This window comes from Ornithodoros turicata, chromosome 1 (genome assembly GCF_037126465.1).
Source record: "Ornithodoros turicata isolate Travis chromosome 1, ASM3712646v1, whole genome shotgun sequence".
Lineage (NCBI taxonomy): Eukaryota > Metazoa > Arthropoda > Arachnida > Ixodida > Argasidae > Ornithodoros > Ornithodoros turicata.
In genome coordinates this window covers 30,944,699-30,961,021 of record NC_088201.1, presented here as the reverse complement: position 1 = coordinate 30,961,021, position 16,323 = coordinate 30,944,699, and the positions used below count along the sequence as shown (strand labels likewise).

At 47.6% G+C, this 16,323-nt stretch overlaps 1 protein-coding gene across 2 annotated transcripts in view; it reads left to right on the top strand.

The window, feature by feature from the left end:
* Positions 1 to 12,424, top strand: part of LOC135397971 (uncharacterized) — a 40,792-nt gene extending 28,368 nt beyond the window's left edge. Inside the window, exons 10-18 of one of the 2 annotated variants that reach the window (XM_064629444.1) lie at positions 415 to 577; positions 664 to 867; positions 1,265 to 1,382; positions 6,451 to 6,542; positions 6,599 to 6,789; positions 10,206 to 10,283; positions 10,355 to 10,409; positions 11,865 to 11,980; positions 12,065 to 12,424. In XM_064629444.1, the coding sequence (XP_064485514.1) occupies positions 415 to 577; positions 664 to 867; positions 1,265 to 1,382; positions 6,451 to 6,542; positions 6,599 to 6,789; positions 10,206 to 10,283; positions 10,355 to 10,409; positions 11,865 to 11,980; positions 12,065 to 12,203 (1,156 nt within the window). In that variant the 3' untranslated portion in view covers positions 12,204 to 12,424. Of the gene's footprint in view, positions 1 to 414; positions 578 to 663; positions 868 to 1,264; positions 1,383 to 6,450; positions 6,543 to 6,598; positions 6,790 to 10,205; positions 10,284 to 10,354; positions 10,410 to 11,864; positions 11,981 to 12,064 lie in introns of those variants that run through there. The other variant, XM_064629448.1, reaches the window with a different exon arrangement.
* The last annotated feature ends 3,899 nt before the right edge of the window (positions 12,425 to 16,323 follow it).

Here is a 16,323-nt window from a genome sequence, read left to right as displayed (position 1 = left end):
TAGGCCATCTTCCAACGACTCCCTATACTAAACAATACTGCCCTTCTTTTAACAGGCGTATATGAAGGTACAGATACCCTCCCCTCCCCCTTACAGGTTTTTGTGCCTTCATAAATACTGGCCGATGTTCCCTCCTTAGTCAAAAGTTCTGTCACAACACGATGATTGAGGGTATTATATGCCTCGGTCGTGTCCACCTTGCGAAATTTAACGCGGTGCGGCACAAACTCGAATGAGAACAGACTATTATGCGACGTGTATTTATGACATGGAAATATGATGCAGTACTGCCTCTGTATTGCATAATACCAAGGCGTAGAACTTATTGAACGCCCCTCGTATTTGAGGTAACAAGCATAGCAATAGCGTGACTTTTGTCTTCGTAGTTCACGTACATAATACGGTTACCGTTAGTATTTTAGGGGGAAAGATGGAAGTTTTTCTGGCTATGACGAAGAGCGGAATGGAACTCCTGCTGAAGAAGATCGAACTTCAGTCCGATATCCCGAAAGCTCTGAATCGTATCAGCAGCTTCCAGAAGTTAAACATTACGCATCGTAACTTAATTTTTCCTCACGTAAGCCACCTATTCGTTGCTTTTACGTACAGCGTAGATTTGTATAACCAAGAAGCGCTGCATGGTGCAATATGATCTCTTTGCAGGTCACGTGCTTATGTTCGCAGCAAACACAAGCGTGTTACATAGTGTGGCCACCGCAGGAAAGGAACCTCTCCGAGCACGTAGCGTTGCTCAAAGAAATCAAGTACCCTTTGATTGAATGGGGCAGGACTGCGGCTACGCAAATCTTAGATGGACTCACATTTCTGCACATTCGATCACAGCCAATCCTGCATGGCAGACTTAAGGTAAGCATATAGGTGAATCCCTTCGACACATTCGAATGCGTCGCTCATTATCTCAGTTGTCTCGCGACGTAAACCCCCAATTATTATTACATTCGAATGCGTTAGGTATCGTCAGAAGCGAAATGGCGCTGACAAGCTGGTGGTGCATGACTGTGAAGTAAGACCGATAATTTGTCTGAACTCCTTGTCTCGGGTCTTACTTCACAGTCATGCGTTATGTATGTTGCCAATGAGAGTTCCGATCATGTAACGGTTAAATTGCTCCTCGTTTTGGTGATAATTATCGAGGTACGAAACTGTGTTCCGCGATACGTTTGCTATAACCGTTACTTTGAAAGTGAGCTTTCTATGTGAGTTCGTGGCAGTACTCTAGCCCACTGGTACCTCCTTTTTGCAGCCGTCCAACGTTCTGGTATCATCCAAGGGTCATATATTGCTGACTGACTTTGGTCTTCAAGAAATCGCGCCTGATATACCGTTTGGATTTGTTACCAGAGATCATCAGGAAGATACCCGTATGTTTAATGAACTTCCACGTCCCATAAAATATATTTGTTGTGAAGAGTGTTCTGCTTCTGACAACGGTGATGACGGGTTCATGACGTGTTCATGACGTAAACGGCGCTTCCTGTCTTCGAGCTGTAGAATGCCTTTTATTGAAGCCATATGATAGGCAGACAACTACAGGTAACGTTAATCCCCTCGTCGCTTCACTTCCTTTATTGCCCGGAAAAGAGAAATGTTCGCGCTCGTTGGACGTCTACTACAAAGGACGGATGTCGAAGCATCGACGCACGATTTGCTGAAGGCGCCGTGGTTGATAGTTACACTTGTTATTGTATTAATATTTTGATCATGATTATGTGACGTAATCGAAGAATCGAGATAGACCGACACGTCCCTGATCTAGCACTCCGTGCACACTGAAGGTATCGTCCTATCCGACGGAGAGCATTACCGTGTGTCCCTTGCTGAGCGAGTGTCCCTTGTTCAGCAACATGTTCAAGAAATATTCAACGCAGCACCATCGTTAAAGTCTTTTCTTATCGCGTATAACATGCACGACAAAAAAAAAAGCGGAATTTAAAAAATACCCCGTATGTAACGTGCGTCGTTGCATAACGCGCGGCACAGAGGTGAATATACCGGCGCTCATACTGCATATCGAGGTTACAAATTCTACTCCTCCGTTAGTATTCACAGTAATCAAAGCCCATGCGTCGACCATGAGTACTTTTTATTCATCTATCACGGAAAGTTTACTCGAAAATTCGATCCGACAGAGTCGGACCAGCGGCATATGGCTGAGTGGATAAAAGCATCCGCTCGCTGGTGGTTACTCCAAGGTCGTGCTGAGCACTGGGAGGTGGTGGGTTCGAGTCCTACACACCGGCTCCGCTGTCTGTGGTCCTTGGTTTTCCGGCGGACTTTCTAGACGGATGTCGGCCCAGTTCCCCCTGAAGTCGGCCCAGGGCACATACTAACCCCCCTGTCTCCCCCCTCTTTCGTGCTGTCCTCCTCCCCATCTGTACGCCGTTCGTAGTAACAGTTTATTCGCGGCGCTAGCACGGAATCAAACAGTTCTCGTCCGAAGGGTAGTCGACTCTCGTCGAGAAGTTGAGTAAGATGACCAGAGACACTTGCCCTATGTCACGTGTTGATGCCGCTCTCGATTGTCTTCAAGGGGCCAGTATACTTATCTTCCATTGACACGCGTTCCGGATATCGACAAATCGAGGTAGGCCCTAAAGATATGCTGAGAAAGCAGCGTTTGCGACGGGTTTGGTCGATTTAGGGTAATGGCGTTTGAACTCTGCTGCGTCCTTGGCGCACGTAGGTAAACGTATTTGGGAGCGGACTGAATGTGTCGGATGTTGTTTTTATTCGGTGCAGCTTTCTTATAAGAAATCTATGAGAGCGGCACAGATAGCATTTTTGCAGGTGGCTTATGCGACCAGGCGGATAATATGCGTAAGGGAGTATATTAGGGATGTGCCAATCGAATCCGTGAACCCTCGAATCCTAGGCAGGGATTCGCGAATCCGAATCCCATTGCCCAAAACTGCGAATGGAATCTTTCGAATCCACCAACCACGTTTGTTTGTTTGTTTCTTTTTAAAATCGGCGCCTCGAAGCCTGCTGGGCCGGCGGCCCCCGGGGCGCTACAAAACCACAACATAAAGCTCCGATATTAGATGTTTAAAAGTAACACGGTTTTGCTGTGATTGTTTCTTGTTTCTGAGTTTATGTATTTCCTGTAGTCGATGAACAACATGTTAAATATGTTACACTTAGGAAGATGTATATGCCCAGACAGCACAAGATGTTGCAAATGTGTTGCAAATACGTTCAAGTGTTGCAGCGATGTTTCATCCCCACATTCGTCGTTGTAGCAATATACTTGCTTCAATGTTCATGCTATGTCTCAAAGATTGCGTAAAGCTAACATTGCGATGTTACTGAAGCAATGTTGATTATGTTACACTCAGGTAATGTGGCGTTTACATTGTTGGTGCAATGTTTTGCAAGCAATGTCAATGCTATGTTGCAATTGCGTTTCTTCCAAAACGCTTAATCAGCAACGTAAATTCAACCTTTGTGCAATATCTTTATTTCGATGTTTTTGCCATATTTCAAAAGATGCGTAGAGCTAACAATGTGATTGTGTTTCCGAAGCAATGTGCGTGTGAAGAAATGTCGCAGTTACATTGCGGATGCGGTGTTTGGCAATCGATTCTAATGTAATGTTGCAATAGCATTGCTCACAAAACAGTGCATCAGCGACCAAATCTTAGCGTTGCAGCACTATCATTATATCAATGTGTCTTATTATGTATTTCGAAGGATGAGTAGAGCTAACAGTGTGATTCTTTTGCGAGAGGAATGTTGCACATGGTACATTGAGGAAACGTCGCAGCTTAGAAATGTTACCCCTAGGCAACGTCTGAAACATTGCAGCAACATCGAAACAAACATATTGCTGCAATGTTGCACGTTTTGCATGCAGCATTTCCTAGGCACTTGCTCCGAGTGCTCCAGTAACACAATGTTTGCACGATCTTGTTCGATCTGTAATTCCCACCAATAAACAATGAATGCAATCTTCGGAACTTCCCGTGACGTTCGCCCGTCATTTATCAGTTTGTTTTTGACAACGTGTTCAAATGTTGCGGCAACGTTTCATGGACAAATGGAATGTTACCACAGTGCCTTTATAGTTCAATGTTGGTGCAGCATTTTGTGACGATGCATTTTAGAAACATTACGATTATGTTGCTCAGGCAATGTTTCACGTGCTGCAGTGAGGTAACATTACAATTAGTGTGACCGTTATGGGGAGAATTAATTCAGTCTGTTTAGACATATTCTGGGGCAACACTGCGGACGCACTATGGGAGATGACTATGGACAACAGGATCGAGACGAGGACAACATAATCTCAAAGAAAGTTAATCTGACCGAGAACCTGAAATTATTTACAATTCATTCTTACGCACGTGTGAATGCGCGCTGACCCTCGGTATGGCGTTCTTCCATAGCATCAGTGCGACCACAGCCCTTGAGCCCTTGCGTGGCATAGTTGTTAAAATGATCGCCTTTCGTGCAAAGACTGGGAGGTAACACGGGTTCGAATCCTGACTGTACTGTCTGCGGTTTTCCCAGAGCTTCCCGGTAGGCTTACCAGAGGAATGTCGGCACCATTCCCCCGAAGTCTGCCCAGGACGATTACTTAATGTGTAAGCATACTGTGTTCACTTGCACATATATCACCAAGACTGCAGTGCTCCTCCGGTGTTGCTTTTGTGACGCTGCAGCACTGTAAAATAACTGGTTATTGGTAGTGTTGCATCAACATTGCAATATCGAATTTTTTGCATTGTCGTTTCTGTAATATTTTTGTAAAATAACGAAGCCGGTCTTTAGCAATGTCACAATTTTGCAATGTTGTTTCAATAACATCGTTGCAGCTTATCGTGCAGCATCGTGCAAGCGGTCATTAGCAACATAGCAATGTCATTATCAAACATGTCAATGTCATTAGCAACATAGTAATGTCACTGCAACAATTTGTGCTGACTGGGTGGGTATGTCTTCTCCCGAAATTCGTTTTTGTTTTTTATTTATTAAACAACGATATCAAATTCTGCTTCAAAACAGTTTTCAGTAGAAGAGATTTTTTCCTGGCTTTTTACACTCTTTTTAAAGAAAGGACCCGAAAGATTCGTAAGATTCGTGGATTCGTAGAACCTTCCTTGGATTCGGATTCGGATTCGAGAAATTCTGGATTCGTCCCATCTCTAGAGTATACTACGTATCCGCGAGGTGACCAATTACCTACATCAATTCACCTTTTAATTACAAGTTTTGGGGCAAATGTGAGATTGCAGGGTTGGAGACAGAGTTTAAAGCCAGTCCATTTCGAGAAATCCTGAAACGAGCACGTGCTTTGAAATATCCAGATTTTGTCCTGGAATATGCTATGCAAATATGTCAGCTGTCTGCGTAGCTCCCCAGTTCCCTCTTTCCCTTATGGCCGACCCCATTGCGACCCTCAGGTCGTTCTTCCAAATAAGTGTGCAACATTTCAAGGTGAAGCACACGTGGTTTCTCATTGCTGCCTTGTCAGTGGACAGACACTTCGTCACGTAGTTCCTCCAAACTCTACCCTGCCCCTGCGCAGAGACAAAAGGCTGGTTCCCATTAGAGTGACTCTAATTCATTGGTGCGTTTACGCTCGTTTCCTCACAGAACGGGCTGACGCTTTCACACACGTCGCTTCGTTCACATTTTTGCGTTCTGGCCGTTGCGTTCCTCCAGTAAACTCTATCTCCCTCTCTCCGCTTCTATGCTCGAAGCAGCGCGCATTTCTTTGTTCTCCGTCGATGTTGTGCAGCGGACGAAAGACTGTCACCGGCCCGTTCCTGTTCCCTTCTCGCTCTTCTTTCAGATAACTTTGCGTTCCAAGCATGCTGCCGTTATCAGCAGATTCTTGGAAAGGGAAAAGTGAAATGGCGGATACATCGCCTCCTGGCATCGCTCCTTTCGGAGATCAGAGCGCGGCCGCCAATTTGCGCGCCTTGATAGGCCGGTTTGCGCAATTTTTTCCGGCTGTTACTATTGTAGTAGTGAGTGTGATAGGGTAAATCCTCCACGCGCTTTGTTTCTGTCCGAACAACGTGGGTGATTTGGCAAATTTCGGAGTTCAATTGGGAAAATTTAATTTCTCGCGAATTAAGTTTCATAAAAGTGCTCAAAAGTAGTGGCAAAATCTCCCGCGAGATAGCGTTGACCCCATAATGTTCCGACGACTAGATTTCTAATTCTTTTTTTTTTTTTTTTTTACGTTAGGTGAAAGGTTAGGTGAGGAAGGTGGCTTCTGTGTGCCTTTGTTTATCAAACTGAGCTTATCGGCCCATATAAGCTTCCTTCCTTAGATAGGGGGTTTATCTCCTGATTCACTTTCGGTGGCTGGGTTTCGATTGAAAGAACTGTGTGAATCGTAATTTAAACTGCACAAAATTAGACGCAAAAAATAGTGTTCACTAGCAAGAATGGGATACGTGATACTTGTCAATTTCCAAGTCAGTGACGCAAGCTGGAGGCCAAGGGAACTTATATACGCCGTCACCGAAGATATGGCCCAAACATGTTATTCCGCTGCGTCGGATATGCAGGCAAGTAGAGCTCGAACAAAACATAAAAAAATTAGGAGCTAGGGATATCTTTTCAGATGGCTGGTATGGTGACGTACTTTCTGATGAGCGGTCTCCACCCTTTCGGGAACCATGATGAGGAATGTCAGACGAACATTCTTCGGGGTTTCAGTTGTATGCGACGTCTGGCTCCAGATATAGACGACCTCATTCACCACCTCATCACACTTGAGCCTGAATACAGATTATCTGCTGTGCAAGCCTCCAGGTTTATATCATCTGCTATTTTTGGGCCACTAGACAAGCTTCCATAGATGATATGGAAGTTCGAAAGACCACACTGGTCCTTCCGTCGAATGCGACGTAATTGTTGTGTAATTTGAGGTTTGCTATGCAGTGAAAGCCGCCGGCAATGTCGTAGCGCACGAATTTACGAGGGGTGTTCAAGTCAAACCGGGACTTTTCATTTTTCGCAAAAGTAAAATGAGCTTACAGGCGAGAAATTAGTTTTATTTTTCAACGTAATCTCCAGCTGGCACTAATGCACTTGTCCCAGCGTTTCACGAGGGCTTGGATGCCAGCAGCGTAGAAATTCTTACCGGCGCGTAGCAGCCATGGTCGAACCGCATTCTTGACCTCGTCGTCGCAGCTGAAGTGGCGGCCCCCAAGGAACGCCTTTAGTGGGGGATGTGGCAGCAATTCCCAGCCAAGTTCCTGTAAGGTGCGTGTCGTGAGATGCGCGGTATGCGGGCCTGCATTGCCCTGTAAGAGGAGGACTCCTTTGGTGATTAGGCCCGGCCGCTTTTGCTTCAGCGCCTTATGCACATCCCTGAGAACCTGTCAGTAATATGCACTATTGGTGGTGGTACCACTGCTGGGCAGAAAATCAACATGAACAACGCCAGCCTTGTCCCAGAAAACCGTGGCCATGACCTCACCCGCAGACTGGGTGCTTCGGAACTTCTTGGGAGCTGGCGAGCCCGGATGCTTCCACTGTTTTGATGCGCGTTTAGACTCAGGAGTGAAATGGTGCACCCACGTTTCATCGCACGTTATGATCCGATCAAGTAACGGCTGTCCTTCAGTGTCGAAGCGGTACCTTAGCTCTTGGGAGATTTCCAGTCTTCTCTGCCGGTCAAACACTGAGAGCTGCCTCGGGACCCAACGGGCACTAACTTTCCGAAACTGGAGGTGTTCATGAATGATAGTGTTCAACGTTCCCACAGAAAGGTCCTACTTTCGAGCCAGTTCGAGACATATTATCCGTCGGTCCTTGAGGATCAGGCGCTCCACAAGTTGGATGTTCTCAGGAACTCCGACACTGGGCTCTGAGCCGCGCCCCGGCCGGGATCGTCCTGCACTGATGTACGGCCGTCTCGGAACCGTTTGCACCACTCAAACGCTTTGCTGCGGCTAAGTGTATCGTGGCCATACTGAGCCTGAAGTCTTCTGTGAATTTCAGATGACTTTACGCCTTCATTCACGAGAAACTTCACAAGAAACTTCATGACAATTCGCTGTTCGATGTGCGCGCTCACCTCGTTGTCGGCCATCTTGTCCAGCACGTGTCTTTGCACAAACTTTGGACCACCACGTGGTGAATGCGGAGGCCTGTCGCGTGTGAAAAGGACGAAAAAGAAGTAGCGCGAGCCATTTGTACACTCAGGAGACAGAAAGTCCCGGTTTGACTTGAACACCCTTCGTATATGCAGTGAAAGCCGCCGGCAATGTCGTGGCGCACGAATCTCGAGGGCGCTTTGGTTCGGTTCGCACCGAAGGGACCAAACCAACTACCCATAACCACCAAATGCTCATATGCACCGAAAAAAAATTGGTGGTTTTGTGCATTTGGTGCTAATGGGCAGGAGTGGAGAATGTACTCACAACCACCAACTACTCATACCCACCGAAAGCCCATAACCATCGAAAGATGGGAAAGTACTTGCTGTGTGCCAGACATGCGGTAAAAAAGACGACAGTCTCGGCACCCACGCCAATGGTGCATTCCACACGGAGAGGCGCACATTCGGGGCGCCCGTAACATCGGGTCAGAGTGCACCTCCGCTGTCGGGATGGACTCTCACCTCGCTACGCAGTCGGTTTCCTTCGAGCATCGGAGCCACTCGCTCGTACTCGACATGTAGTCCTATTGATTAGTATTAAGTGTGTTGTGTTGCTGTAACCCACTCGGATACACTTCAGTACTAAAGACGTGCTTGCTTACCACCTGTTAGGAGCGATGTCTTAAAGGGAGAGGGGGGACATGTTTACGGTGCACACCATGGGAGGCGCCACGAAATGAAGTCCTGTCAGCCAAGTCTCCGGAACCAGCATATATTCCTCCTCTCTCTTTCATGCCTCGTTCTAAAAGCTGAACCAGAAGACACGTCTTTTTTACTTTCTAGTGTTTTGGTCCTTATGGACTCTCTAGTTATGGGTGTCGGTGGTTATGAGCCCGTTCTCCCCTCATGCCCATTAGCACCAAATGCTCAAAACCACCAATTTTTTTCTTTGCATATGCGCATTTGGAGGTTATGGGTAGTTGGAAGTTATGGGCACTTGGTGGTAGGGTTCCGCGCTTTCGGTTTTAATTTTAGAGTGGATTCGGCGTATGTTTTTTGGCGTTTGTTTATTTTCGGGAAATCGGCGTTTTTTGGTTATTTTTATGGCGTATACATGGTTTACCCTGCAGTTATCGGCGAATATACAAAATTAGCCCCTGCGAGACATCAGAAAAGGAACACTTTATTGCTCCACATCGAAGTGGTGGTACTTAAATCGTGAAAGCAGAGCTTATTTAGGCTTATTGTAATAGACGTAGCGATTACAATCTCTCCTCGGATATTCATTTGTATTCCGCGTTTTCCGGTTAAAACTAAATGATGAAAAAATTTACCGGCGTACGTTTTTCAGTGTTTTTCGGTTCAAACCGAAAAGCGGATCCGTAGTTACGGCCTGCTGCCCCTGGTTGGTCCTTCTAAGTAACATGCATTCATTTTTAGAGAAGGCTGAAACGACGCGTACATAAATGTCGTCAAAAGTTAGCGGTACAGTATCTGCACGTGACATACATTCATACTATCCATAGCATAAAACCCTGAGATTGAGGACACACAAAGATATAACGACGACACAGAGTGGAACGCTGTGTCGTGGCTGTCTGTGTGTGTGTCCCCATTCTCAGGGTTTTGTGCTATGGAAGTCCATCTCCACCAGCTCGCCTGCTTTTTCGCAGTTTTATCATTCGTATACTATGTTACACGTACCGGTAGTTCATTTCCCTTTATTAAGTTGCCCAAATAAAGTACATGACCTGCAAGTATACTGCGGCTGTAAAGAAGCAAACGTCTGGAAGATACAACGGCCGTCGTCTGGTTCAGCACAGTCGCTTGGTTTGGTTTGATGTGGTGCATGGAAAAATGCACAGTTAGTTCTGTTGCTTTTTGTATTCACTGTAGTGCTAAACTAGGTACATTGCAAAATGCGTGTTATCGTATACTGCACCTTAGGCACAGTTTGTGCTACTCTAAGGGCATATTACTTTGCGAAAGTTTTTTATTTACTTATTCGGCTATTTCCTTCTCCGGAGTAATGAGGCACGGTGAGTCGGCCAGTGTGTAGGGAGGCATGTGTTCAAGGCAACTGGAACTTGTTCATACTGCTATTTTCGCTTTCTCTGCGCAGGCATCCTGCATTTTGGGGTGCGAGGAAACGTCTGTTCTTTCTCTCTGCTGTAGCCCTCGAGGTAGACCGTGATCGCAGGTAATACTTTCTATAGAGTTATTTTATGGACTTAAAGCATTTTACTAAAATAAGTTTCACATTCACTTCAGGACTTCTGAAGATGCTGTCAGGCAGCTAGAAACATTTGCCAATACACCTGATTGGGTATGCGTCATTCATTTATACGTATCATAGCTGCAAGGGTTTATAAATTTTCTTTTTAGTTGTACACGCGTAGTGAAGCAGAATGAATTATCCCACTCTCTGGGGGGGGGGGGGAGAACGTCTGGAAGAAGGGGGCTATCGTGGCGTTCTTCTGCTGGCAACTAGGTCCCCTAGACATTCTCATGGTGGAAGCTGTGTCAGTGCTTTACATGAACAAGGACGCAGACGTTGATCGTGCACAGTTGGCCCCCTCTGTGTACCCTGCAGAATTAGTTCGTCAGCAATCACTGCTCGTGGATTACACAATAGCGTGCTGCTAGAATTACGGGATCATAATGCATCTGCAAGGGGATCCACTGTTGATTCTCCAAATTTCTAATTCAGTGTATTATGTGTAACACATTGATACACATAGCTCAGGACTCGACGTACGTTGTCCGCAGGAGTCAAGATTCCTGGCTTTATACAATGGGTGTACCATATTGATTTACACTTTTATTCTCGCGCTACATGCGCGGGCCACCTATAGAGGTCGATAGGTATGTCCACCTTCTCACAATATTCCTCCTGGAGTCGAAAGAACTTGTATCAAGGGTGTGGCAGCTTTCGCGTGCCCTGTTCGAACCACGTATTGAATCAGTACGACGCACCTACGACAAGGTGTTGCCGTGAAGTGGCGATCTTGCGGGAGTTCCACCAAACAGGTGATAATCACTAGAAGCCAGTACGGATCGTTGCTCCGATCTATTTGCTGCTGTGTTTGCGCAGCAGATAGAGATTTAGGCGCCCTAGCATAGATATCCTCGTCTTGTACGTACATGCGACTCATGGCGTTTCTGGCGAGCCCCGTGGTCACCTCCAGTTCTGAGATTATGCTGCTGCTCTCCAGGATGACCTGCTCCACCCGAGCGATTGTTCCTTGCCGTTCTAAATGTGGAAAGACTGGCAGGTTGGTGGGAGTCTGTAGTTGAATAAAAGAGCAGACATATCAAACTGAGAACACAGCACGAGCGTTGTCATGGTCACTTTCCTTCTGGAACTTTAATCCATTGACATGCGACCGTTTCTCTATCCCTCTGCGCGGCTCCCATGGCGGTTTCCATGGCAGTTCCCATGCATCCTCTCCTCACACCACCATCAACCTCCTTTAAATCTCCGCAGCGTCCGAACCCTGCTTACGAGGGAACCAAATTACTCTTGTTGATCGTTCATGTTGTCTGGGCGTTCATTGACAGCGTTTGAGCAAACGTCCTCTGGCAAGTGCTGTCACGTGGATACAAACCTCTATATTCACTACAAATGACCGGCTGCGAGTGCCAGGTGACTAAAAGTGTCAGTGACTATAGTACGCCCCCCTTGTATCTCTGCGACAATTTTTGTAATCTGTATAAACATGCGCGTCGATAGAACTGCAAGCACGTGATTAAACATTAATACCCCATCTTACAATCTTAGTTGCAGAAAATTCCGGTTCGTGTAGTATCAGACATCTTCGGGTTGACAACGCCTCATGCTACTACTTGCAATCTGCTGCATGTCATTAGACGCTGCACGCTTCATTACGAAAGTCTGTAAGTCGAATATATTATTTCTTCGTGAAATAATTAGCGCAGATATTTTAGCACCGCCATTAAAATAATCCAATACTGTTCTAGATCTGCCGAAGCACGTGAGAGCATACGACAGCCAGAGAAGTTCTTCTTGGACAAATTGCCAAGAATTTTCATGGATGTTCACACCGTTGTTCGTCGGACTTACTTACGTACTTGCACAAACATTGAAGCATTTTTCTGACTGGTGCGGTACATACCAAATAGGGAGGAGAAAAATCTGTTATAGGCTGTATGTTCATGTTTATTTCACGGCTACAGTAACAGACGATCAGCACATCGTCGTATTTTGTTGCAGCCAGAGTGATTGTGGCGCTCGGTTAGGTCAGCCATTACTGGATGGCGTTACTTTACAAACCTGTACCAGATATGGAATAAACGCATCGTCATTTGCACGACAACCATAAAAAACTGCATTCTTGAAAATAAGTCTCCCCACGAGCCCTGACCGGCGATGATGGAATGTCCCAGCGGGTGGATGTTCGTGGCCTCACGCAAGGACGGTGCCCGTAGAACTGACGAGACAGCACAGCAGCACCTGGCAGCAGGGACACATCATCGTCATCATCGGTGACCGCCACAGTATTCCCCCCCTCAGACGCGGAGCAGGTAGAGAGACGCGGCGACAAGAGGCATGGCGCAGAAATGAGCGGTAACTTGGCGGTCGCTGGTCGCTGGTGGGCCACTTGTACCGGAGCATCGAGGAGGGTGGCGAAGGCAGGCAGGGCGTGTGCGGTGGGGGCGAAGTGAGCCGTAGTCACGAGCGTCTTCAAGAGTTGCAGAGCTGACGCGTCGTCAGGGCGAGTGACCAGCTACTTGGCGATGCGGTAAGGGAGGGCGTTGCTCGACCAGGTGCCGCTGGTAGATCCGGGGTGTACCATCACGATGTACATGGAGGCCTGGCGAAGCGTGAGGGACCACGGCGTATCGCGACCGGTACAGGGCGTCAAAGCCGAAGTGTGCCGGGTCAGAGCGAGAAGGTGGTGGCCTCCTATTACGAGTCCCCGGTGGAACGACGTGCTCGGAAACTCACGAGTTGTGCCGTAGCGCCATCGACTGCTGTCTGCACAGGGTTTTGTGGTGGTGATGAGGTAGGCTGTACTGAAGCCTGATGGTGGTAGTCGCTGTGGAAATTTGGGATTGTAAGAGGCCGAATTACGCCGAGCATGGTGGTGTTCGTTCGGATCACGAGATGTAGAGGATGTGTTCCTCTACACGAGTCCTGACCGGCGATGATGGAATATCCCAGCGGGTAGATGTTCGTGGCCTCACTAAAGGACGTTGCCGGTAGAACTGACGAACCAGCACAGTAGCGCGTCGCAGCAGGGGCTCATCATCATCATCGTCATCATCGGTGCCACCACAGTTCTGTAGCAGAGTTCCTATCAGCATCATCTCTCTTGCGACACATCTCGTGCCCGTGCCTAGCACGATCAGTAAACATTCAGTTGGGCACTTGACTGTCTTTTGAACGGTTGTCGTTCCTTTGTGTCCCAACATTTGGTGACCCGAACACCACGTTCGGCGTAATTCGGCCCTTTCCCATCCCAAATTTTCCATCGACCAGCGAATCACTCCGGAAGCCATCACTGAAGGTACGGTGTCTAGTTCTTCCGAGGACTCGCTAGGGGGTGCCGCTCCTCGCTCAGCATTCAACGACCTGGCATATCACAACTCCGCTCCGGCACCGCACCATTCTCAGCTCGCCATGGTGACTCTCACTGCGTCACGCCGCCTCACGCTTCGCGACGGTCCCCCTTGGGCATTCACCAGCGGCACGTTGTCGAGCCCCACGCTCCTGTACCGGTCGCGGTACGCCGCTGTCGACCGCACCACCTGCACCTCCTACGCTAGCGGTCCAAGCTAGCGGTCCAAGAACCCAGCCCGCCTCGCCTTCTCACCAGGCTTCCATACAATGTACTTGCAGCTCATCCAGATACGGTGAAGGGGCTCAGAGAGCAACGTTCCACCGGGGACACGCATGGAGGCCACAGTGAGTTTTATTCCCGATCTCCCCGTGCTTCACGATGGTCCTCCCCGCAGTCTCCTTGGCGACAACACTACGAGCCCAGCGCTCACGAACAGGTCGCGGTTCTGTCGCCCCATCTCTGCACATCGTTTGACCTACCTGCGTTCGCCCTACCTACCTACCTTCGGCGCGCTCCTGGAACTCGACCGGCCAGCCCTCGTCTGCACCATAGTGAGCGCCACAAGCCAAAGACACCAAGCCCAGCCGTCCCTCGTCCATGTGCCGTCGTCATTCTTCTCCTTTTTGCTATCGACGCGGACTTCAACCGCAAGAACCGCTCCGCGTCTGAAGGGGGGAGTGAGGTGGCGGCCCGTGGACGACGATGAAGACGTGCCTCTGCTGGCGCGCGCCACTGCGCCTGCAAGGCAGTTCTACCGGCACCGTCCTAGCTTGAGGCCACGACCACCTGCCCGCTAGGACATTCCATCATCGCCGGGCAGGACTCAAGTGGAAGCTGCACATCCAGCCGACGCAGGTCCCAGCCGTTGTTGGGTGAAGAATTGGAGTGCCAGCTGTTAAGGCGATAGTGCAGGCTCTGTCCAGGGCACAGACAAGCTATATGTGATTAACGAGACGTGCGTATAGTAGACGAGACGTCGCAAGCTGCTACCGCTATTCCAGGGGTACCAAAGACTACGGCGTAGCGACATGATGAATATACGCTTTTGCAAGAACAACGTCAAAGCCAAGATTCTATGAATGAAGCAGCGCATATAAAGACATCATTCAAAAAGGTATCAAAGGAAGGAAAGCTTTAAAATGTTACAATAGTGGGAAGCCTGGTAATAACTCTAGGATGTGCTGGCATCCACCCCTTGATACGAGTGAAAAGTCCTGTCCTCTACAGCAATGCCCAATTGATATAGAAAAATCACATTCAGTTGTGTGCCGGTTAAAGCAAGAGTGAATAAATTGCGTAAAAACGCTGCTCTCTTCACGCTGCCTATATCGGATACTCCTAAACTTCCGGGAAAGCATATTTTGAGGTAAAACCAGCCACTTGTCACCGGCCCTGAATATACACCAATTCTTCGAGACAGTTAAGCCAGGAGTGGTGGAACTGTCTGGTGCGACTTTTTCGACAACTGTTGTTGAACTAAGTGCTCGCAACTCGTGCAATATGAAAGTAACCACTGATTATTTAGAGCAGAAAGGAATCTATGTTCAATTTACATACCCAGACGTTAAGTTTCCACGAAAATGGATAAAAGGGTGATAAATAAATTTGTGGTCGAATTATTCAAAACAGACTTCGTCTTCCTTAGTCCATGAATATGATATTTCTATCGACAGTAATTTACACTGCTTCCGGACGTAAATTGCAGATGCTACTTGCAGTCGTTCTTATATCTTTACTTACTAAATATGTACTTACTTAAGTAATTGTTTGTTTACTTACAATACTTAATATTAGTCGTTACTTACTAAATACTTGCAGAGGCTGATCGAACAGGACAATCGCAACATTTAAGCCTCACCAGCACTCAAGCAGTGTCGGCGTAGTGTAATTGGAAGCACACCTGACCAGCAACCTGAGAGGCGTGGGTTCGAGCCCCAAAACTGCGTACGTATTTCAGATCACTGCTTCCCAAATTTAGAAGGTGTCTGGCTCTTTTTCATGCGGGCAAAACTGTCTGCAAAACCCCGGAAGAGTATAAGGCGCAATAGACTGCACAGTCTCAAGGCAAACGAGACCGTATTCGGCAGATCGTGCTGGCGTACCTTGGTCATACCAAACCGCTAGGTACAAAGTGGGTGTCCGCCGAAAGCAGTTTCATCGAACAGAATGATACCCGGTTATCCATCCAGATTCGCGGTGCATACTTCATGCAATTATCATAAAATTGGTAATTATTTTTTGTTAATTGCGAAAAGTGAAGTGCATTTCATGAAAAAACTATACAGCAGTTTGTGCTTTGAAAGACCCACACAGACGAGGTTCGTACAAAAGACTCCGGGGTTGGATTCACAAACAAGTTCGTAAGATTCGCTACGATGTCGTAGCCTACAACCGTCGTAAGACATCGTCGCAAATTGCGGGGTTCAGTATTCACGAAAGGATCGTAAAGGAGAGGGAGTTTCACGATGGACAGAACGAGCAAGAAAGAGCAGCTGACGTGCTTCCTGAAATGTGACCGTGGGATTAATGAGCGATGGGGCCCGAGGTTATGTTATTGTTATAGCAACGACGTCAGCTCAACCAATGGGGCCCGTTGTATCCTATGCCACATGCCACGGTGTTTGTCAACAAAATCGCTCGGTATTTTCAGAAGTG